Raw genomic sequence first — 24,409 nt, forward strand, 5'->3', positions numbered from 1 at the left:
CTGGGCTGGGCTGGGCTGGGCTGGGCTGGGCTGGGCTGGGCTGGGCTCTGCCGCCCCCTCCGCCCGCTCCGCCCTCTCTGTCTCCAGGGCGACCGCGGCGCCGTGGGCGGGCGGCGCATGCGCGGTGCCGGCGCTGGGCCGGGCTCTGGGGCAGCGATGAAGGTGGGTCTGTCCGGCCGCCGTACCGGGGGGCTGGGGCGCTGCGGGGCGGGCGGCGGTCGGGGGGTCCGATCGGGGGGTAGGAGGGTCGGAGGGGAGGGGAGGGGGTGGGAGGGGAGGGGAGGGGGTGGGAGGGGAGGGGAGGGAGGTGCGGCGAGAAGCGCCGGCCGCCAGCAAATGGGGGGCCTGACGTGCTTGCCTGCACTCCTGTATTTGTTTTCTTTCTCGTGGAATGGCTTAGGTTGGAAGAGAGCTCATCTAGTTCCAACCACCCTGCCATAGGCAGGAACATCTCCTGCTAGACCACGTTTCTCCAAGCCCCGTCCAACCTTGTCTTGGACACTTGTATGGAAGGGGCATCCACAACCTCCCTGGGCATCCCATTCCAGTGCCTCACCACACTCACAGCAAACAACTTCCTCCTAATATCTGATCTAAAACTCCTTCAGTTTGAAGCCATTCCCCCTTGTCCTGTCACTACATGCCCGTGTAAACAGTCTCTGTCCATCTTTCTTGTAGGCTCACTTCAGGTTCTGGAAGGCCACAATTAGGTCACCCTGCAGCCTTCTCTTCTCCGGGCTGAACGTTCCCAATTCTCTCAGCCTTTCCTCACAAGAGAGGGGCTCCATCCTTCCAGTCACCTTGGTGGCCCTCCTCTGGACTCTTACAAATTTTTTTCCAAATCAGACATAACTGTCCGACGTCATTTGTGCTTGTGGCATGTGGTGGTTGTATTTTTGCACTTCTAGTGAGTAAAATGCAAATTCAGTGTGCAGAATGCCTCCATTTACATTCATCCAAAAGAAGGCTTGAGCAAGCCTTGCAAACATTTGGACACCAGGTGGGGACACCAGGTGGACACCGCATGTTTGTGTTTATCTGATCGTGTGGGAGGGGTATAAGTCAGGATAGCAAGCTGTGAAACAAAGTTGTGGGCTTTATCTTACACTCAGGTTACAGAAAAATCTGTACAGGTATTGTGAAAGGAAAAGGAAGTTCAGAAACTTTCTCAGTTGGAAGTCAGAATCTTTTTTTACAGTAGGTTGCTTTAAGGTCTTTGCTTTTCAGACCCAACAGTTCAGAGTAACAAAATGGTTATCTGTCTTTAAAAGATTAAATGTTGATCCTTCTGTGTTTTGCAAACTAAGGATGCTGTCTGGTCCCAGACTTCTCCATGAAATTTGGAAAACTGCTACCTTTCCAGTCTTTGAACTGGAACGGGAGAGTCTCATGCAATTTTTTAATTCCTGTAACTAAGAGAAAAAATATTAGTTGTGATAGAGTTCTTAATGCAGACACCCATTATCAGAAATTTCAATTTTTTACACTCAAACCAAAAGATTTATCATGTGGAATGTTGTTACTTTGGTGCATTAGAATCACACGGAAGTTGTGTTTGGATTGGTTTGAGGTTTTTTTACCTCCACGGTGCTCAGTTTCTAACATCTTAGAAAGTTGTAGTACTGTTACATGCTTATGATTTTAAGATGTATAATTTCCCATATATGGTTGTTTTTTTTCCCCCAGCAAGTATTCAGTCTGTATGAAAAAGCTTGGTCTGGTTCCCCTGTGCAGTTTGCTTGGCAGAAAACTTTAGGAAATTTCCTTGCTGTAACAGGGTAAGATTGCAAGTATTTATTGCGTTTGTCCATAGAAATTAGCGATCAAGAAGGGATTTATTCTGTATATTAATCTTTTGTAGAGGTGATCGTGCTGTGAAAATTTTTGATCGTCATGGTCAGAAGAGAAATGAAATCAGCCTACCAGGGTAGGTACTAAGATGGGTTTAAATTAGGTTTTTTGTTTTTTTCTTTAAAAATGCTTATCTTCTGGTGAGGTACCGGGACAATGTGAGAACTTTTTAGGAAGAGATATATTTTGGGTGAACATACCTAGAAAAGAAGACAAACTGAGCATGTATGGAATCTGAAGCAGTAAAAGCTGAAGTCATAGTAAGCTATCAAGAATAGTAAAAAAATATATTCTCCTACCCAAAGGAGTCCTTATTAGTAATAAACTCAATCTGTGTCATTATATTAGGAAGGATCATAATGAGGTTGTATACAATATATTCTCATCACGCTGACTGCGACTGCATTCTTACTATTTTCAATTTTCTAACAATTTGTTATTGTAGCTTTACTGAGGAAAGATGCCCTTTTGGTTTAGTGTTTCTGTTTATATCACTGCCATAATGTATGCATTGGCATTTTTGCTTTAGATGGAGAGGGTACTCCTGAAGTGAGTCTCCTTTTTTTCCTGCTTGTCATACTTTGGTTCATGTCAGCAAGTGTTGTAGGAGTGTAGAAACTGGATTTTTTTCAAACGAAATTTAGAAAATTTGTACTTTGGAAGATACATCTAAGTTCTTAAAAGGCAGTCAGACCGTAGAAACAGGCTAGATGTGACCCAGAGGAAACCAGCCTGGGTGAAAACAGTGTGACATTGGGTCATCATACCATTTTGCTCAATAAATATACTTGTATTGGGCACCATTACTACCTGATGTAGCAATAGTTTTCATTTGTGTACTGCTCATTTTTTCTTAGTATTTCGCCTACTTTTATTTCTAACAACCTGATCAATTTTGATTAAGGTAGAACCCTTAGTCCAGGTGAAACTTTTAATCTGAAGCCTCTAGTCTAGAGTCTGACTTCAGTTTTCAGAACTCCACTTGCATATCGCTATGTCATTGGTAGATATGAGCTAGATTCACTTAGCTCATAGTGACTCAAAAAGTCTAGAAATCCAGTTTTTGCAGTTCACAGTGGTTGACACGTTGCACCAAACCAAGAGATGCAATTCTCATTGTCTTCACCAGACTCACTTGTAACTCACATCTTGCTGTTTGGGTCAGGAGCCATTTTTAACGTGGACTATGTCAGTCTCTTTGGTAATATCGATAGCCCAGCCTATTTTGCACCATGCTCATTCGCTCCAGAAGACTGCAAAAAGTGAGGAAAGCTGTGTGGAATCAGAGGTGAACTCTGGGAAGAGCTTGTGTTGGACTGGGAATCCTCTGCTGTCTTGTGGGTTGGTGAGGGTGGTGTGAAGGTGTGTCTACCTTACTGATGGTCACTGACAGCACCACGTTATCGATGGACAGATGTGAGCCTTTCCTTGAGGGAAACATATAACATCAAAACCAGTTTTATAATAGTGTTACGTTCTCATGGCAAGGCAAAGAGTAGAAGATACCTGTATAATAACCACATCTCCTAAAGGCTTTTTGAAATAATTAACATCTGCTTATAGTAGATTGGATAGTGTTGACTTTTTGAGGCCTGCCAGGAAATCTTCTACCTGTGTTAGGTAGTTCTTTTGAATTATTGTTTCCAACCTTTTGCTGTGATTGATGAATAAATTCTCTTTGCTGCTACTGGAATAAATTTCAATTTTTGTGATATGCAGTTTAAACAGAAATAAGTGTGCTTACATGGAGGTTCTCCTGTCAGGCCAAACTTTGCTTCTTTATTTGTTGGTTAACTGTTAACCAATTGCAATTAACTGCTGGACCTCTCCTTACATAAGAATGGAGTTCAAAATGTCAAGTATTCTCTGCTAATACTTACTGATGTTATAAGCCTCTCACTATTATGTTGATAGAATTTGTTTTGTTTCCTGCTTACCAATTTGCATTTTCCCCTATTTTTTTCTTTTTTGTCTTTGTTCCCGTTCACGATGTTCTGATTGGCTGTTAGGTATTCAGGAGTATATTTAGGGAATAGACTATACTCTTTCTCTGGAATAAACTGCTGAGGTTTTAAAAAGAAAGATAGGAGAACCTGGAACTGAAGACTTACTAAATTCATTTATAGCAGTGTGTGTTTCTGTAGGACACTTTTGAAACTGCTTGCAGCAGGAGTTTTCGTTTGAATGGTAGTGAGTGTGAAATTTTTCAGAGCTACCCTTTTAACCTGAAACTTTCAATTTACTTATCTAGAAAGAGTGGTGTCAGGTGACATAGGTTCTTGGTCTGCAGCATATATGCTTTAAATACATGTTGTGAACAACACTGTTTTCAATTCACTAGAGACTTATGGGTAAGTCTGCTCTCCTCTTCATTATAGGAGCTGTTTGCAAGTAGAGATTTTTCCTGCTTCTGCATAGATTTCTTGTCCAAGTTCACTAGGCTTGTTGAGAAAAATAATCCCAACTCTGAATAGCCTCTAATGAACCAGAACCTTGCAGAGGATTTTCACTGTCTCTTGAAAATCAAGGTGCCAGTAGTTCAAGTACTAGAAGGTAGCAGTCTCTCTTTTATGACCTTCCTTTCAGCCTCTGTCATTTCAATGAGATTTGAGTAAGGGTGTGGTTGCTATAAAAGTACAGTTTACAGATAAATCTGCAGTCTGTTGTGGGTTTGCATGGAAGAAAAAAGAACAGAGAGTTCAGCTGCATAGTTCTGGCTGTTTCTGTACTCTTACAAACATTTTTTAACATTATTAGTGATTTCTCTTTTCTTCAGTAACTGTGTTGCTATGGACTGGGATAAGGATGGAGATACTTTAGCAATAGTCACAGACAAATCTAGTGCCATATTTCTGTGGGATGCGATCACAAACAAAACAAGCCAAGTAGACAGTGGCATGAGGTAAGAAATTTTTTTTAACATGTTTTTTTAACATCTTTTTTTAGATACTGGGAGCACTGTGACTTGTTGATGTGGAGGATATATTGCAAGATCATTTTTTACTGGAGTCCTCATAGTACATGTACTGTTAAATAATATGCTATAGTTTGTTGCTAAAGTATTTTTTATAAGAGTTGCTGGTTTTGAAGTGTTTGTTGTGCATGGAGATTTTAGTGTTTATAGGGGTTTTGTTTCTTTCTTGAGTGTCAGCAGTGCCAAAGTCTCTAGAGAGCGTCTCTTCGATGTTTCACTTTGCGGTAGCAACTCACTGGCTACACTTTCTCTTTAGTATTTCACATTCCCTAAAGGGAACTTAAAAATAAGGAAGTGATTTCAGTAGTGCTAGGATTTTTTCCTCTTTGATTTGTAAGGGAACTAAAACATTATTCACAAAACCATATTCACTGGTTTAGGATGGGAGGAGATATCTGAGGCGACCCTACTCTAAGGTTCAAAGCCTTACCTTTATGAATTTGGCCACAGACTTTAAACTCTTCTGAGGTCTGCATAACAATCAAGCATTGGGTTAATGAATGAGCTTGGTTTAACAATTAAACTTTTGGCTTCCTTGAATCTATTCCACCAAATTCTTGCATTCTACATAAACATTCTGTCTGTAAGAAAGAGAGTGGAAGCAAATCTGTCCTATGTTAAGATGTATATACATGTTACACTGTGTGAATTAATAGACCATATTGTACCTCCTTTTCATGTGTGAACAAATACTTTGGGGGGAAGAGTAACTTGCTAGTATGCAAGCAAAAAAGAACGTAGAAGGTACTTAGCAGAATGGAGTATGCAGTAATTGCAGTTCCTTCGTGATCTTTCTCTCTAATATTAGAGGTAAATTTCTTACTGGAGGCAGTCTTGCTAGAAAAGTATATCTCAGTTTGAGTCCTTAATGCTTCTTTTGTCACAGTGTTATTGTTCAAGCAGAATAAGCACTAAGACGTATAAAGGGTGGGATAATCAGGCTTTTCTTGTATCCTTCCCTTTCTGAAATTAGAGAAGCACAAACAAAATCCCTCATATGCAAACCAAATATAAATGGAGATCATTTTACATGTCAATATCTGAAATTTGTTTCAAACTGCTATTGCATGCTTACAGTAAAATTTAAAAAGATGGGAGGGACTGCGCTAATTAGAAAATTCCGATTGAATTTTTTTTTTGCTTGAGGCTTTTTTCTTTTTAACATTATTTATAGTAACTGTCTGTGTAGCCTTAAATATACATCAAAACAGGCCCTGCTGTATCTGAAACTTCAAGTTAAAATGGATCTTTCTAACTTCCTTATTACAGTGACTAGAATGAGACCTATTCACTTTTGAGTTGAAGTACAAAAAAAATACAAAAAGTGACTGGAAAGTTTCATGTACCTTCATGGAATCTTTGAGTAAAGCTGTGTATTTGGCCAAATTACCTATCAAAACTGTTGATGTTTGTAGACACATTTCTGTTTGTACAAGTCATGTTACATCACTCATACAACTTTTTAATACTTTTACTATTTTGTATGTACTTAAATATTTCTGATATTTGTAGAGAACATTTGCTTAATTTAAAAATTCTTCTTGATCTGTGTGATTTCATAGAATTGCAAAACAAATATGCAAAATTTGTTTTCATATATAAGCACATGAAAGCAATCTTTATAATAAAAAGTAAAAGTTGTCTTTATTTCAGGGATGCAATGTCTTTCTTGTTATGGTCTCGAGTTGGAACTTTACTTGCTGTTGGAACAACAAAAGGAAACTTGCTTATATATAACCATCAGACTTCTCGCAAGATTTCTGTTCTTGGTATGCATTGGTTTGAAATTAATCTTACTCATGTGAAAGTGTAATTTTGCTAATATGCTTAGATTCCTTTTTAGTTCTCTATGTGTACATGCTAGTAAAAAATGTGCATATACTCAACTTGCACGTTCTGGTTTGTTTTACTTAGCAGAGTATTTTTATAGTGTAGTAAGTAATATATATATATATACATGCCTGACACCGTCTCACGGGGAACTTGTGTTATCTTTTCTGCAAAGGATTTGTGTGGTTGTTCTTGTTGCTAAGTTACTCTTTCTTACATGCTTGAAGTACCTTTGGGCATAAAGGCTGAGGATATAACAGTCCCCAGAAATTCCGTGCAAAGAAGTGGAAGAACAGGGGCTGTGCCATTTCCTATAAGGTCAAAAGACTTCCATCTGGGAGCAGAAGATTTAAAAAAAAGGCTCTTGAATTTGTAGTTGCTCTGACAAGTTGTTTCACATTCTGACAATCTGTGAGTGGCCAAACGAAGTATATTTCCATCACAGATTTTTTTTTTTTTGTGGTTGTGTTCATTTTTCAAGGTAAACACACTAAGAAGATTACTTGTGGCTGTTGGAGTACTGAAAACCTCCTGGCTCTAGGTGGTGAAGACAAAATGATTACTATAAGCAATCAGGAAGGGGATACAATAAGACAGGTAGTATTTCTAACCCACATTTGATTTTAAGGCATACTCCTTGTTCCCAAGAAAGCTGGGGCCTATGGGATCTTGTGCCTTTTGAATCCCACTGCTTTCAAGGACAAGGAACCTTTGGGAAACCTCATGTAGGATGAGGCCATATCTAAGAATCTGAACCTCTGTGTTATGCAATGTGATTTATGATATTAGAGTCTTTGCAATTCTGTTGTGGTCCTGCCTAAATACACTTCCTTTGTGTCTGTTCTAAGAGGATCCTATGAGTGCAACCTTAGTTTGACTTCCCCAGTAACAGCATAGAAGAGCTCTGATGTGACTCTTCATAACACCTTTAGGAAGTACTTTTAGTGTTGGTTTTGCTTTAGAGTGGTTTAACAAAGATCTTGGCTCTGATGTGCAAGGATTATTCCTAGGCTGGACCTCGGTTGCTCTGTTGAGAGCTTTGATTCCGATGCTTTCTCCAAGTATGCTCAAATCCTCAAGTTAAGAATTCGGTTTGTTTACATACATCACAGTCCTTCCAAGCAATGACAGTTGCTACCTAATGTGCAAATGATTGTAATTCATTATTTTTACTTTAATGAACAGTGTTTTCACTAAAAATTTTCAAAGCACAAATCTTTTGTAGTTTATTTCATATGCTTCCTTCATTGTGTCTGAAGACCACAACTGGAGAAGAATACCCTAATAAATTTATTAGGGTGTGCCTGTGCTTTAAATTATCAGACTTAGGGAGTAGAAGCTGTGTAGCTGAGATGGCAGAGATCTAAGCAAGGCTTGTTTACTAGGTTTTGACTACAAAAGCAACTAGACTGCTATCACTTGCTGAACTTAGATGAGGTATGCCCATTTTAAAATACATTGTAAATATTTAACTTGTGTGCCTTATTCTTGGTCTTCCTTCTCTGAATTTGCATCAGTGACCTTTTTTATACTGTTTCACTTAGTACTGTCTGTGTAATATCATCATGCAAGTCTTCTTCCTCATCTGGATCTTTCCTTCTCTGTCTGAATTTGTGTCTCTAACTGTTGCATAACTGTGTTTCCTAGATATTTTTTCAGTATATTCTGTGCTAACATCATTATGATCCAAAGTGAGGTCATGTTTTCTCCAGCATTTCTTCTTGGTTTTGTACTAAATGCAATGACAACTTTGTCTGTCTTTATCACTATATTGTAAAGGGTAGGAATAATGCAGTTATTTATCATCAGTATTTGCTACACTAACTGTTGATTTCTCAGTCTGAACTTCTTTCTTGCAGACCTCGGTGAGCTCAGATCCCAGTGATATGCAGTTCTCAGTTATGAAGACTGATGAAAGAATATCAACCAGGGAAAGCACAGTAAGAAGTCACTGCAAAATACTGTAGTTCAAGTGAGAGTAACCTACCTCCATGTGACCTGCTTCCTTTTCCTTTGAGGAAATGGAGCTGACTTAATGCTGTAGGGAAAATTCTTGAATTGATGAAGACTCAGAATTCAGATCCATGGAATTCTTAAGGATTATTTGAAGTCCTAAAACTCATCTTTTAGTGAAGAAATAGGGCCTTATTTTAAAGTGATGCCATTCTTACCAAGTTAATTTTTTTTTTTATTCATTGGCAGGTAAGTGTAGTGGTTGGCAAGAAGACTCTCTTTCTTTTTAATTTGAATGATCCTGATAACCCGATTGATCTGAAATTTCAGCAGCCTTACGGCAGTATTGTAGCCTACAAATGGTGAGCAGAACTTTCTTAATTAAGCATTGTGGTATTAACAAGCTGAGTATTTTCCAAGTACTTCTGATAAATCATCTAGATTTATCAGAAACTAGATCATCTATCCCTTGCTCACACTGGATTTTTCCTGGATGTTTTGTAGCCTTTTTAGTAATTCTTTTCCAAACACAATGTAGTCTACATTTTGTAATTGTTCTACCTGATGATTCGATGGATATAAAAGCAGTATTTTCAGATGGAATCACAGTTGCTGTGCTCAAAACACTATTAGAACATTAATATGTTCCTGTCCTGACAGAAGATTAAACTGAAGGGTTTATGTGTTGTTTTCTGTTTGGATGAGTAAATGATGAAAGAACTAGGGATGGAGTTTTGTCCTTCAGCTAGTTTGTTGATTTGCAAAGTTCTTATAGACTCCCTGCTGTGCAATACCATTGGTAGTGTTCCTTTGAAGAAAACCTAAGCTAAAAGTTTCAACTCTGTACCAAGAACTGGTGTACCAAAACTCTGGTGTTTCTATGTCTTTGAATCATTGCAGCTTGTCTTTTAATACGTGTTCAGTTAAGGTGGAATTGACATTCCTTTACACTGTAACCGTAAGAAAACCTGTAGTGATATGCTTCTTAGTTTGTGGCCACATATGTAACAAGGCATACCTGAACTGTGTACCTTGCAGTGATTTTTCTTGCAATTAAGCTGATGAGATATCATTTTAATTCATCCTTACATGCTGTAACTATTTCTGCCTTAACCTCGTTATTTCTACTTGACACTAAGAAAAGTAAACAGACCATTTACAAATACACACCAGCATGCTTGTAGCAAATGTGGGTAGAGCCCTTCCCAAATCTTTGTTCGCAAAGCCTAGCCATGATGATGATGATGATGATGAAGGGCAGAGTGACTGGCATTATTGGTTTTACATGGCTTTGATGGGACCAAATTGGCCAGAACCTTGAAAGGAAAGTTGCCATCTTCTGGCATGCTTATTCCAGTGAAGATACCAGAAATCTTTCTCCTGGCATCACTGCCATGTTTGCAGCATGCTGAAAGTAAAGTGGCATTTTAAAATGCAGGAAAGATGACTTATGAGTGAACTCTAGGCACAAACATGGTTCCGTCCTTTAAGAACCTTTGGTAATTTTTTCCCTTAACCTATTTTATATTATATTGTTTTACGTTATATATATAAATTCCCATAAATTGCTTATTTTTCCTATTACAGGGAGACATTGACAATTACTCCAGCAGTCTGAAAGAAAAATTATTTTGTGTATTGCATTAATAGATCTCTTAATTGTTGTTTTTTGTAACAGGTATGGTGATGGCTACATTATGATTGGTTTCTCACGAGGGTGCTTTGTAGTCATTTCTACACACATTCGTGAGATAGGTCAAGAAATCTTTCAAGCTCACAATCATAAGGATAATCTAAGCAGCATTGCTATATCCCAGTCATTAAACAAAGCTGCATCATGTGGTGACAATTGGTAAGTGGTAGTTTTATACATAAGGAATGAATGCATCTCCCACAGCTGTAGCTCTCAGGCGTTAAAGCTGTGCTTCCTAAGGCTCCAAGGCTCCTAAAGAAGTGAGTGGAAAGAAGATGAGATTAATTGTTCTGTGGAGCTGCTGCTCTGCCTAGAGTTAGAAGGTAATATTGACGAAAATCCCTGCAATTGTAATTAACTTTATTGTAATTAATTGTAAACAAAAAAATTAATTAAACTTTAGTATAGATTATTCCTTTTGATTCTTTCTTTTTCTATTATGTTATTGACTACAAAAAAGTCCAAATTTCTTTACTATGATTTATTGGTTGAACATAAACATCTGCTTAATGATAGGAGAACAGTTAATTTAAAACTGTACTGAGTATGCTTGTATCCTGTATCCTGATATCCTCCTCCCTGGTGTTTGGTCTTACCTCCAATCTAGACAAAACTCTAAAAGTGTAAGCAATTAAGGAAAAAATAATTAAAGAGACTGGAGTTCTTCCAAAATGTGTTGTGCATATGATAGAATAGCTTCTTTAGTGCCTCATCTGCTGCTCCCTGATTCTGTGATACCTGAATTCTTCAGCAAAAGAGGAACTAAGTGATGGTAGGAATCAGACCATTCTCTCTGTCCTCAGCTCTGTGTAGGACTGACTGCTGATTTATGGCACTTGCACATCAAGAGTGGTGTAACTATGAGCAAAGCATGGTGCAACTTCAAGCATTTCACCTATTGTACTATAAGGATTATTTCTTTAGGGGCTGTTTAACATACATTGATGACATGACAGCACAAATAAACTCTCACTCTGTCCCTTTTTATGTGAAGCAGGTTTGAAAGCTATTTTTTTGCATCTTGTGTTTCAAGCACTGTTTGTTGATCACTAATGTGTTTTTAAACTAACATGTACTGTAACATGTCAAAAGTGTGCAAACTGTGTTTCCCAACTCTGAGTTCTTTCAAATTGGATTTGTGTCTTTTCCTCAAATTTTAGTTCTCTGAGCAAATATTTTTGTACAGTGATATAGTGATATGGTATTTAGAGTGATGGATAACTGAGTAGTGTTGCTCTTTAGGAAATGGAAGGCATTTTGTGTTTATGTGAATGAGATTTAGATGGGTGAGAATGACTGTTTATTTTTGTTTTAGCATTAAAATCCATGATCTGTCAGATCTGAGAGAAATGTATGCCATAATAAACTTGGATGATGAAAACAAAGGTATGTTAACATTCTCCATGAAGAGAGAAATTTTTACAAATTAAGTATACTGGAATTTTCATGGTGTCTCTGTTTTTGTGAGTGAAAGTACTGCTGTTGGAAAAACTGTGTAAATATAGAATTTATCAAAAAATCCTTCTGTCTCAAGTTGTAATTATTAAGTGACCAGTAGCAAAATGGGAGCATATTTTATCTGTTCAAAGGATAGAGAATTACAGCTCTCAGAATATTTGATCAGTTAGGGTCGTGTGGTTTTGAATCTGTAATACAGGATATTCAGATTATTAAAGTAATACACTTAACTGGTTTCCTCTTCTTTCCATGATTTTTAGTGGGGGTTTTTTGTGTTTTTCAGCATTTCTTGTACTGACATATGGTAATTTATCTATTTTCATCCTGATATATAGGATTTGTGTCTGTGGCTTCCAGAACAGTGTTACAAAACTATCTTCTTCAGTAATGAGTTACCAACATTGTCTCCTCATGTAGTATTTGTAAATGCTTTATTTATTGTCAAGTTGCTGGTTGCCTCCAGAATTTTATTTCTAAGAACCTTCCCTCCTTTTTCATTTTTTTCCCAGAAATTTAGGATATTGTCAGCATAATGTTTTCCCCTGTCTCCTTGGAATATTGGTATTAGTCAGTTAAAATATGAATAGGAATTTCCAGACACTGAGGACCAAACACTGTTTCTGTGTTTAGTACTTACTAATTGGGTGATAAGGGAAATAAGATTGAATTCTGCTCAACTACTTCCAGTATTATGTTTCACTTTGAATGTGCTGAATAAACGGTCAGTGTTGGAAAACAGGGAGAGAGGTGATCAGTTTTGTAACAGATACACAATCTGGTCTAGTGGAAATTGGGCTGTATCTAGATGGTCTTTAAGGTCCCTTCCAACTCAAACCGTTCTGTGATTCTGTGAAGACTTCACTCTCAGGAAACTGCTATAGTAGTAAATTCTGTGTTTGGTTTGACCGATTCCATTTAATCTTGGAATTATATTAATTGGTTATATTTGAATACATTAGTACCTATATTGCTATATATTAATTCCTACCATTTTCACATTTTAAAGCAAAATAATTATATCTTGGTTTCAGTAGTTAAAGAAAGGATCTTTTTTTTTTTACAAAAACTTGTGAATGTTTTAGGTGTAGATCAGCTGGCTTGGACAGATGATGGACAGTTGTTGGCAGTATCTACACGGAGAGGATCCCTTCATGTTTTCTTGACAAAGCTTCCAATCCTTGGAGATGCTTGCAGTACACGGATTGCATACCTTACTTCTCTTCTAGAAGTTACCGTAGCCAATCATGTGGAGAGAGTATGATAACCTCTTTCTTTTAAACTTCATGTAGATATAAATAAAGTAAGTATTAGAAGTGGATAAAAATTGTATTATTTTGTTTTGTTTTCTTACAGGAGCTGCCAGTCACAGTCTCTGTTGAAGTAGAGCCCAGTTTTGTTGCTATTGGTGTTTATCATCTGGCTGTAGGAATGAACAATCGGGCTTGGTTTTATGCACTTGGAGAGAACAGTAAGCATAAATTCAGTTCTCTTAAAATTAATGCAGTACTCTGTCTCATTTTACGAATTCAGTATTGTGTTTAGCAGTTCTGGACATTCCACGTTGTACACTAAAAACTTGAATTACCGTATGGTCCTGTTAGGATGGGATAACGATCTTCGCAGACTGAAGCAGTTATGACAAGGCATTGTAAATAACAGAGTTAAAACTTCATGTTCAAGGTATTGGTCATGAAACGCAGACTGTTTCTTGGTTTTTTGAGATCATCTTGGTAACCAATGAAGGAGTTTTAGGCTTTGAAAGCGTTCTATGTCTGTGTCTTTAAATACAAAGTTTGGCAAAGTACCTAGGAACTATATGATCAGAGAGTTTTGTAGATGTTCATGTTGCTTGTGTGGGATAAGGAAAAATTGGTTATGCTGTATCCAAATTTTAGGTAGTAGATTTAAAGCTTTCATGTTTCTCTAAGCATCACCTTTTTTCAATAACAATATATTAATCAAAACTATAAGAATACTAGTCAGAGTTGCATAAGGAAGGAATTTCTGTTTTACTTTCTAACCAGTTTTCTGACTGCTAAGAAGAAAGTGTATTTACAAGTGAATTGTCCCCTCTCTGCTTAATTGTCAGTTTTTCACATCTGCTTACTCAGCTGCAAATTTAAGTGATGATAAGTGAAGACCTGTACAAAATCAAAATATTTTTACCTTTTCTTTTTTGTTTGAATCCTTTAGATGTAAAAAAGCTTAAAGATGTGGAGTACCTGGGGACTGTAGCGAGTATGCACCTTAATTCTGATTATGCTGCTGCTCTCTTTGAGGGTAAAGTCCAGTTGCATATGGTAAGAGCTCTGGCAATTTGGATTGCTGAACTAATGAGTTGCTCTAAGTTGAACAAGTTAATATAATTTTAAAAATGAGATAAAATGGAATGATCTTCAGTTAATGGAGATAAAAATTAAAAATTCTTCAGAATTGTTTTGCTGGCTAACTAAAATATAAAGCTGAGTTTCTGTAGATTTCAGAAATACAACCTAGTCTAGAAAAGGTGAAGAAAACGTTTTCTTGTCAGTTGTTTAAAAGTTTTATTTTAAAGGTCTCTGGGAATCTGACAGAAGCAGATGCTGAGTTTTTAAGGGATGCACACGAAAGGTTTTTTTGATCTCACTTCTTTACAGTTTGCTACAGGCAACACTATGATACCTTATTGTTAACAGTGGAGTTTTTCAGTTCATTCTATTCTTTATATTTAGATAGAAAGTGAAGATTTGGGTGCTCAGGAAGAACGAGAAACACGACTTTTCCCAGCAGATGATGATAAATACCGAATTTTGTGCCATGCTTTAACAAGTGACTTCCTCCTATATGGTACAGATGTGAGTATTACTTCTGTTTTTAAAGATTTTTTTAGATTGAATGTATTTCTGTCTGAATTATTTGGATTACTACTCTTGTTTTTAGCAAAAAAACCCCTGCATCTGTGAACTTTAGAGTGGATTATTTTCTATGAAAAACTTTAAGCAAATACAGTCAAAATTGCATCCAGCTTCTTTACTGTTGCATTTATATGACATGCTTTGGCAGGAAGGTTAAGTTTTGCTTTTACTAGTGTTTGTTGCAAAACACTGATTTTAATAGCAGAATTTAATTCTGTTGCATTAATGAGAGGGTTGACAATCAAAAAGTCTTCCAGATATAAGAAAAAAACATAGCACTTGGCTTGCAAATTTGTTGATTTAGGTGGTGATGTGATAAATGTGGACAAAAATTACTAAGGTAAACAAGTGTGATAGCATAAATGGAAATATTGACTTACTACTGAAACTTTTGTCCAAAGAGAATTTTTTTAATGGATTTTTCTGGAGATTTTCCTGTGCATGAGGAGTAGTTCCTTTCCTTTTAATATTTTCTGGCACTGGGAATACAGGGCACATATTGTAGTATTGTAGTATTGTACTCCTTGTGATATCAACTGATGTACTGACCTTCCAGAGGAAAGACCAGAACAACTATTTCTGGTTTTATCACTGGTTTAATAACTTGAGTGGTTTTGCAGCAGTTGAGGCCTTTCCCACCTCCTCAGTACCTAAACTGGTACTGGTAAATTTGGGGTACTAAATTTGCAACCGATCATTTTGATGTGTGCAACTTTTACAGTTGATGTCAAAAGCTACCTTTTCAATCAGTGTGACACTGATTGAAATATAGCTTTGGTCATAAATCAGTTTGATTGCTTTTCTCGCCTGAATTAGGTACATCTGTTCTTAAGAATGTGCGGTTCTTCTTTGGAGGCAAATTTTTCAGCTTTGTTCGAAGGTTAAGCTTCTCTCAGCAATGAGACAGGCATTTCCTGTGTTTAGAGAACTGCACATTAAATACAGTTTGTCTCCACAAAGCAGAGTGAGATAAATGTCAAAACCAACAGAAGACTGCTCAAACCTCCCAACTCCTTTCTCCATCCCCCCAAAGCCTCAAGTTTTCCTATCTGCCCAAAACAGACTGTGACTGAAGAAGGAAGCAAAAAAATTCACTTGGAAGTACTTCTTTTAAACACTCAGTACTCTAAGATGGGAGAAAGTACAACCAGAGTAATTAACTACTTGCCACTTACTGATCTCATTATTAAGATTTTATATTCTTTCTCGTTAGACTGGAGTTATTCGTTGTTTCTACATTGAAGACTGGCAATATGTGAATGAATATCGGCATCCTGTCAGTGTGAGGAAGATTTTTCCAGATCCCAATGGAACCAGAATGGCTTTCATAGATGACAAAAGTGATGGCTTTGTCTATTGTCCAGTAAGTTAGTTTGGGATACCCATACACTTATATTTACAAGTATGTTCTTTAACTATATAGTGTTTTTAATAGAGAAGGGAGAAGATTATGTCACAGCAACACATATGTGGATAGAAGCAATTGGCAAGGAGGCTGGAGGGTAACTTAATAAGGAAATAAAATCTGTCATATTAGATCAGGGCAATTTCATTATACTAAGTTTCTGATTGGTAGTTTTCAAAAATGAATGTGTTGGTGTATTTAAATACAGATAATTTAGGCCATCAACAAGCATTGCCAGTTTCACTGCCTCTCCCCATCCCTTTTTTAAGAATAGTAAATATCATTTATATAATGTGCATTTTCTCCACTTCTGAATTAAACTTTTTGTTACTCAGAATCACTGCTTATAAGAAACTTTTTCTAAATACAGTTCTCATATTTCTGCACTGTTTATATTATTTTTAAAGTTTTAAATCATAACTAGGATGAATATTTAGTTTATTTAGTCACTTGGTAGTAATTTTACTTTTGCATTATATGTAGGTAAATGATAGAGTATATGAGATTCCAGATTTCTCACCAACTATTAAAGGAATCCTGTGGGAAAACTGGCCAATGGATACAGGTGTTTTTGTTGCTTTTGATGACGATAAAGTGTACACTTACGTTTTTCATAAGGATGCCATTCAAGGTACTGTAAGTTCTTTAAAAAAGTTATTTACTATTTTAGTTAATAAAGTAAAACATGTTCTGAATCTTCATTTTTCTTAAATAAAATGCATACAAAAATAAATAGTACTACAGAAGTTTTGAATTAATGCCCTGCAAATATACGTGGTTTCAGCTGTGACTGCTTGCGACACTTTCTACCATGTAGTGATTTTCACATGATGTCTTCTTTTCTTCCTGATCTTTGAATCTAGGATCAAAGATTATTTTGGCAGGTGGCACGGAAGTCCCCTATTCCCATAAACCTTTGTTGTTGTATAATGGAGAAATAACTTGTCAGACTCAGAGTGGGAAAACAAACAATATCTATCTAAGTACTCACTGTTTCCTTGGCAATTTGAAAGACTTTGGACCTAATAAGCTGAGACAAATGCTTACTCAGACTCTAATGCTGAAAAGGTACATCTACATTTTAATTATATTCTGTAAATTGTTTTCTTCTGTTCTTAAGCTCAATACAGAGTATCCTGGTGATTTAAAAATGTCCTGCTGAATACTGATAGATTGATCTGTGAGTCCACACAGCTGTCCATGGAGACCAAGCAAAATAAGTGACCCAGTGGTGTTTTATTTGTTTTTCCACTGTCAAGTAAAAGCTAAAGCAATTTTTTTCAAGACTGATTCAGGGTTATATGGTGGTGGCTCTTCCAAAACTGGCTGAAGGTGCTTCTTGCGTACTCCCACTGTAATGAAGCAATGCAAAATCAGTATAATGCAAAGAATACCAGAGTAGGGAAAGCAGATGGTTTCCTGAAAAGGCGTGGTAGAAACAGGGGTAGAACTGTAAGGTACACATGTATATTTTTTCCTTTCTTCCTGATACATCTCTCTCTCTCCATGACTTAGAAGTAAATGTTTTTTATTTTTTCTCTAACATAAGGGAAAAAAGTGTTGAGAGGGAATTTTAGGTATAAGTAATACCTAAAATTAAAATAGTTCTAAATGCCTTTTACCTTCTATAGGTTTTCTGAAGCATGGGAGCTGTGCAGACTTCTGAATGACCAATCTTGTTGGAATGAGCTGGCCGAAGCTTGCTTACATCACATGGAGGTGGATTTTGCAATACGTGTTTATCGGACATCTGGTAATGCTGGGATGGTGATGTCACTAGAACAAATAAAGGTAAAATGTAAAGTCTTTTTTAAATAGGAAATACAGTGATCTAATTCTTCTTTAAGAATTGCTGGATCCTTAGTTTCTGGGGAGAAGTTGGTTTTTTTTCAAATAGAAGGTGAGTTGTTTTTGGAATAGAAAGGATAAGGTGTCCAAACTACAGGCCTCTTGCTTGGTTTTCTTTTGAAGTGGTTGCAGTCTCTACTGGAATGCACAACATTTCTTTCTACATTTGTTTGAGAGCAGCAGAATATATTCATGTCTCAGGCATTCGGAGGCTCTAATTTCCTATGCTAATTTTTGAGAAAATGTTGCAGACTGTTGTTATTATTTTAAAAAAATCCTAACCAAAACCAGATTACAATTATACATCTAAAACTGAAATAGTACCTTAAAATTATACTTCTGCAAATTGCTGATTTTAGGCAGTGTTACCCTAGTGACTCTGAGCTACAATAAGAAAGTGAGGGCTTTTTCTGGTTTATAGAATCCAATACACGTGGTTGTAAAATGTAAGGATATTGGTTTTACTGTGTTTCTGAGATTGTTACTTACTTATGCAGTATTTATTTTCTTTTGGACTAATTCTGCATGTCTTTCTACAGGGAATAGAAGACCACAACCTTTTAGCAGGACATCTTGCAATGTTTACTGGTGATTTTAATCTGGCTCAGGATTTGTATCTGGCATCCTCCTGTCCTGTTGCTGCTCTTGAGGTATTCATTTAAGATGTGTATATTTTCTGCTCTTTTCATTTCCAGATTAATGTTGTAATATTTTACCTTTTGATAATTTTGCCCTTTTATGGTTTTGTTCTTGCCATTGTGTGACTAGAATTATAAAATATCCTGAGCTGGAAGGGACCCACAAGGATCATCAAGTTCAACCCTTAGCCCTGCACGGGACCATCCTCATGAGTCACACCATCTGCCTGAGAGTATGATTGAAGTGCTTCTTGACCTCTGTCAGGCTTGGTGCTGTGACCACTTCCCTGGGGAGCCTGTTCCAATGCCCAACCACCATCTGGGTGAAGAACCTTTTTCTAATATCCAACCTAAACCACCCCTGACACAACTTCAGGCCATTGCCTCAGGTCCTGTCACTGATGACCACAGAGAAGAGATCAGTGCCTGCCCCTCCTCTTCCCCTCACAAGGAAGTTGTGACTGCAATGAGGTCTCCCCTCAGTCTCTTCTCCAGGCTGAACAAATCAAGTGACCTCAGCCACTCCTCATACAGCTTCCCCTCAAGGCCCTTCACCATCTTTGTTGCCCTCCTTTGGACACTCTCTAATAGCTGAATACCTTTCTTATGTTGTGGTGCCCAAAACTGCACACAATATTCAAGGTGAGGCCACCCCAGTGCAGAGCAGAGTGGGACAATCCCATCTTGACCGACTGGCAGTGCTTTACCTGATGCCCACTCAGGACACAATTGGCCCTCCTGGTTGCCAGGACAGTGCTGAATCATATTCAACTTGCCATCAACCATGACCCCCATATCCCTTTTTAAGGCGTTGCTCTCCAGCATCTCGTTCCCCAGTTTGTGTATATAACCAGGGTTGCCCCACCCCAGGTGCAGAATCCAGCACTTGCCCTTGTTAAACTTGTTACAGTTGGCAATTGCCAAGCCCTCTAACTTGTCAAGATCTCTCTGCAGGGCCTCCCTGCCTTCCAGGGAGTCAGCAGTTCCTCCCAGTTTGGTATCATTGGTAAACTTACTTATTATATCTTCGGGTCCTGCATCCAAGTCATTTATGAAAATGTTGAAGAGCACTGGGCCTAAGATAGAGCCCTGTGGAATCCCACTAGTGACAGGTCACCAGTCTGATGTTACCCCATTCACTGTTACCCTCTGTGCTTGACCCATGAGCCAATTGCTCACCCACCACATGATGTGTTTATCCAGCTGTGTGCTGGACAGTTTGTCCAGAAGGATCCTGTAAGAGACAGAATTCAAAGCTTTACTGAAATCCAGAAAGATCATATCAACTGACTTTCCTTAATAAACTAGGTGGGTTACTTTGTTACCTCATTTCCTTTGTCATAAAAGGAAATTAGGTTTGTCAAGCAGGACTTTCCGCTCATGAAGCCGTGCTGTCTTTGACCAATGACTGTGTTGTCTTTCCGATGTTTTAAATAACTTCCAGAATAATCTTCTCCATAATTTTACCAGGTACTGAAGTGAGATTGACAGACCTGTAGTTTCCTGTAGGCCCTTGTCCTAACAGACATTCTTTTGGATGAATGTCTCTAAAATTGTCTGAATCTTTCTTGAATATTAACTCAATATTTGTATTTAGAATAATTTAAATTTCATAATAGAATTCCGAATTTGCTACTTGCATCAGAAAATTTTACTGTTCTTTGTTAATAGATGCGAAAAGACTTGCAGCACTGGGACAGTGCACTTCAGCTGGCTAAGCGTTTGGCCCCAGACCAAATCCCTTTCATATCAAAGGAATACGCAATGCAACTTGAATTCATGTAAGTTCTGCTGTAAGGTTGCAGTATAAGAATATTAAACCAATGCTCATGCTCAACAGAAGAACAGAGAATTGAGATGCTTCAGGCGACTGCATTGCTGAGAGAGGATTCTGTGAGGTCCTGCACCTATAGTATGAGGAGGAGGAGTTTTTCAAGGAATAGGTCATACTGGAGACATATGTTAGCAAATAATAGTTACTTTTCATTAATTTCAGCATATCTGGGTTCCTTGCAACTGGTAGATCCACTGTATAATATCATCTACTTAATAAATACTTTGTTGCAGACAAGCACTTGGAAAACAGAGAAAGTCCAAATGATTTAGCACTTCTTACCTTGGATGAAAGCCTTGCCTTTTGCCTGTCTTTCCTTAAATACCCATTAGCCTTCATTTTTGAAAGCTTTTAGGCAGAGGTGTGTCAAATTTCAAGGTTGCCAGTCCCTGAAAGACAGAAGGTATTAACCATTTGCCATGATTTTAAAGTCTATTTTATAGTTAATTTTTCCCAAATAAAACTATTCCATTTAATGTCTAAACCAGAAGGAAAAAGTCTTACCTATTAATAGTTTTCAGACAGTTCGTTCTCTCTGGGAGTGCCCCTGATGCTGAGAGAGGACACTTGGTCACAGAAAGGAGGGAATGGAGGCAATGCCACCATCTGTAACTTGTGTTCTGAATATACTCCAGGAAAAAAATCGCTTTTGTTTTTATGTTGCAAAATTTCTAAATAATTTAATAGGTCAGTTTCATTTTTCTTCCAGAAAAATGTGGAAGTAGAGATGAGACTATTGAGGTGTATTGTGCAGATAGATTCTTTGCCTGTCTTTCAAGAGAGATTTATTGGTCTCAGTACAGTGGAATTGAGAGATGGAATGCTTCTTTGAGTAAGAGCTTGATAAAGTCCACAGGAAGTGTCATGTGTAACTGTCCACCTCTCACATACTTCACATCCTTCTGTGGAGTCATATGTCTAAAGCAAGACAAATATGCCTAATCTGTGTAGAAGGAAGGTAACCATCTCTTCCTGTTAAAAATATTCTTCTGTATAACTTCCAGTTTTCTTTTAGGGGTGATTATGTTAATGCTCTGGCACATTATGAGAAGGGGATCACTGGAAACAATAAGGTAATTCCTTTTCTAGTAATTATAGCATTATACAGTCATAGTATACGTTAAGTTGTCATATTTCAGACTCATTTCGATTCCAATTTTTTTTAAATTCAACTCTAAATCTTTATGCCTATTCCTTTCAGGATAGTAGTCAGTGCTTCTCTTATTTTTAATATACCGAACGATGCTTTGTCTGGGTATACAGTGGTTTTGCCATTGTATTAACATGGCATAACTAAACTTAGGTTTTTATAATTTGAACAGTTTCATAATAATGTACAAATGTCAGAGAAAATATTGGTGGGATTTTCCTTATTATATCAAAAGTCCTAATTATTCCTTTTGTCTTTTACGAGATTGTTATCTATATAACGACAAACAAGTATTGTGTTAGAAAATAAACATATTGGGTAGATCCTCCCTTATTTTGGCATTATTACCCTTAATATTTACAAAATGTCTATTGCGAAGCAACTTAAATGATAATAGGGCATCATAATAGGGAAATGAAATCTCTGGAACATCAGCAGCCTTATGACCTTTTAAAAAAAAAAAAAAGGAAATATCCTGCTTGTAGTTTCTCTTTTTTCCTACTGTTGGTTTTGGAGGAAAGAGGAAAGTAGCACTGAGCTGTCTGTAAAACAGAGTCTTCTCATGTATGCTCGGTCTGGACAGATCTTGTAAGCGCAATGTGAATATTAAAGACAAACCTTAAGATGAAAACTAAGCTGAGGTCTTCTAAATAAGTGAGAGCTGCAGCTAGGCAAGAATTTTTAGACAAAATTGATTTTATTAAGTCCATGTTACATTTTGTTAGTTTGTTTCAATGCTTGGTTACTGTGGTTTTTGTGACCTGATATTTCTAATGTATTATCTATAGTTACTGCTTTTCATTTGATTGCCAGTACCAGGAACACGATGAAGCTTGCCTTGCTGGAGTGGCTCAAATGTCCATTCGAATGGGAGACATCCGTCGAGGGGTAAACCAGGCCATTAAACATCCCAGCAGGCCACTAAAAAGAGACTGTGGAGCTATCCTGGAGGACATGAAGGTACTCAAAATTTGAGTTACTAAAGTTAAGAGTGAATATGGGAATTCATTAAGCTATTTATTTATAATCTTAATTGAGAATTTTTTTTTTATGATTTCCAATATTGTAGCAATTTTCAGAAGCTGCTCAGCTGTATGAAAAGGGACAATATTATGACAAGGCAGCATCAGTGTACATCCGGTGTAAAAACTGGTAAGTACAGGTTTCAGGGAAACGTACATTTCAAAGGACTTGCTGTGGTACTTTTTGGAAAGGCATGTTTCTCTGAGTGGCACAAATGCCTCATTATTTGTGTTTCATTTATTTTGTTGTTCCCTCCCCCAAGTTTACAGGTTCTCTCAGAAGCTTATGTTGTTTTAAATATACTGTAAATGGGAGATAATATTTTTTTCCTTTTTCTGTGTGTTATGCTTAAAGGTACCTGCAGTTTTGAGTCCTTTTTGGGTGCATGCGTGTGCACGCTGAATTTGGTAATTTTATTTGTGTATGTTACTTCATAAAATTTCTTCAGTTTTATAAAACACATAGCTGAGACTGAGTATTCACACAGTTGGAAATTATTCAAGTGGAGTCAGTATCATGAATAGCCAAAATTGCTGGCATTATGTTCAATACCTTTTTAATTTTTTCAAGGTAATTTGATTATTGTGAAGTCTCCAGTGGAAAAGTACAATTTGCTGAGAGCTTTAAGGGGTTAATTCTTGCCTAATTACATTTTATGGAATCCTGAGATTAAGAACTGATTGGAGCAGAGTTCAGGAAGACCCTTCCTCTTTCATATGAGTGCTCTAAAGATTATGTTGGAATATTATGTTCATTTATTTGAAAAATTAAAATTAATTTCAAGTTCTTATATCTCTAAAGTGCAGCTTTTTGAGAATATCAAAGTGCCTTCAAAGCTTTACATGCATTGTGTTCAATACTTTTTTAACCTTTGTATCAGTGTTGATGTAAATGTGACAGTTTTACTGGACAAAATTTAAACCCAAATATATTTATTAAATAACTTTCTAGGGCAAAGGTTGGTGAACTTCTTCCTCACGTTTCATCTCCAAAGATTCACCTACAATATGCAAAGGCCAAAGAAGCAGATGGCAGGTATTTTTGAATGACCTTTTTTTAAAATAAACCATTTTGGTTTATGGTTGTTGTTGTTATTATTATTATACATTAGTCTTTTTCTAAAATAAAGTCAAACACAGACTGAAAATTTTGCATAGAATAGCTTTGTGAAAATGGATTCTAAAATACATAAACTTAAGTTGTTGTAGGAAGATTTGAAACATAAAGACCTTCGAGAGTATCAGTGGTGTATTTCTAATTGATTGTTTTCCTGTCAAAGCATTAATATATTTTTAACAAAAATCACTGTAGGTTTTAAAGTACTGCACCTTATGCAGTATTCCACTTAGCAGAGTGTTCAAGTTCAGTGGATTTCTAATGACTCCGTACCTGTAGTTTTTAAAGGTCACTCAAAGGGAGGATAATCATGAAGGAAATTTTTTCATTCTAGAACCAAATTACTGTTACATCTTAATGGCTGCACTTGCAAAATATTGAAAAATATGAAGTTATTAGCTGAAGTGAAGGCCCCAAGTAGGTTATATTTAATCACAAAATGTAGTTTCTACTAGTCCTTACCTGTAAGTAAATGTGCTTCAGAATAATACTTTATAATATGAAACAGTACCAAAACTAAATGTTTGCATTGATAAGACTAGAAAATACTGTTTGTGTCAACTGAGCAGTGGGAGAATGACAAATTTTTTGATCTTTTCTACAGAACAGAAAAGAGGCTTTATTTTTAAAATTGTAGAATTAGTGATCATGTTTGGTTTTTGTTGTTCTCTCACTCCCAAGTGATTTCATATGGAACAGATGATGTTTGCTGATGGAACAGATGAACTGCTTTTAATATATA

At 37.0% G+C, this 24,409-nt stretch overlaps 1 protein-coding gene across 2 annotated transcripts in view; it reads left to right on the top strand.

Annotated features, from left to right (window-relative positions):
- Nucleotides 1-110: 110 nt before the first annotated feature.
- Nucleotides 111-24,409, top strand: part of WDR19 (WD repeat domain 19) — a 41,767-nt gene continuing 17,468 nt past the window's right edge. For both annotated transcript variants that reach the window (XM_027642683.1, XM_027642685.1), the window contains exons 1-24: nt 111-162; nt 1,687-1,778; nt 1,862-1,927; nt 4,628-4,753; nt 6,479-6,594; nt 7,137-7,252; nt 8,515-8,595; nt 8,858-8,970; nt 10,287-10,460; nt 11,617-11,687; nt 12,842-13,014; nt 13,113-13,227; nt 13,953-14,059; nt 14,471-14,593; nt 15,867-16,016; nt 16,542-16,689; nt 16,922-17,126; nt 17,690-17,849; nt 18,446-18,556; nt 20,216-20,325; nt 21,394-21,451; nt 22,342-22,488; nt 22,598-22,680; nt 23,503-23,586. In XM_027642683.1, the coding sequence (XP_027498484.1) occupies nt 118-162; nt 1,687-1,778; nt 1,862-1,927; nt 4,628-4,753; nt 6,479-6,594; nt 7,137-7,252; nt 8,515-8,595; nt 8,858-8,970; nt 10,287-10,460; nt 11,617-11,687; nt 12,842-13,014; nt 13,113-13,227; nt 13,953-14,059; nt 14,471-14,593; nt 15,867-16,016; nt 16,542-16,689; nt 16,922-17,126; nt 17,690-17,849; nt 18,446-18,556; nt 20,216-20,325; nt 21,394-21,451; nt 22,342-22,488; nt 22,598-22,680; nt 23,503-23,586 (2,774 nt within the window). In that variant the 5' untranslated portion in view covers nt 111-117. The remainder of the gene's footprint in view (nt 163-1,686; nt 1,779-1,861; nt 1,928-4,627; nt 4,754-6,478; nt 6,595-7,136; nt 7,253-8,514; nt 8,596-8,857; nt 8,971-10,286; nt 10,461-11,616; nt 11,688-12,841; nt 13,015-13,112; nt 13,228-13,952; nt 14,060-14,470; nt 14,594-15,866; nt 16,017-16,541; nt 16,690-16,921; nt 17,127-17,689; nt 17,850-18,445; nt 18,557-20,215; nt 20,326-21,393; nt 21,452-22,341; nt 22,489-22,597; nt 22,681-23,502; nt 23,587-24,409) is intronic.

Source organism: Corapipo altera, unplaced genomic scaffold (assembly GCF_003945725.1).
Source record: "Corapipo altera isolate COAL_440 unplaced genomic scaffold, ASM394572v1 22, whole genome shotgun sequence".
Taxonomy (NCBI): domain Eukaryota; kingdom Metazoa; phylum Chordata; class Aves; order Passeriformes; family Pipridae; genus Corapipo; species Corapipo altera.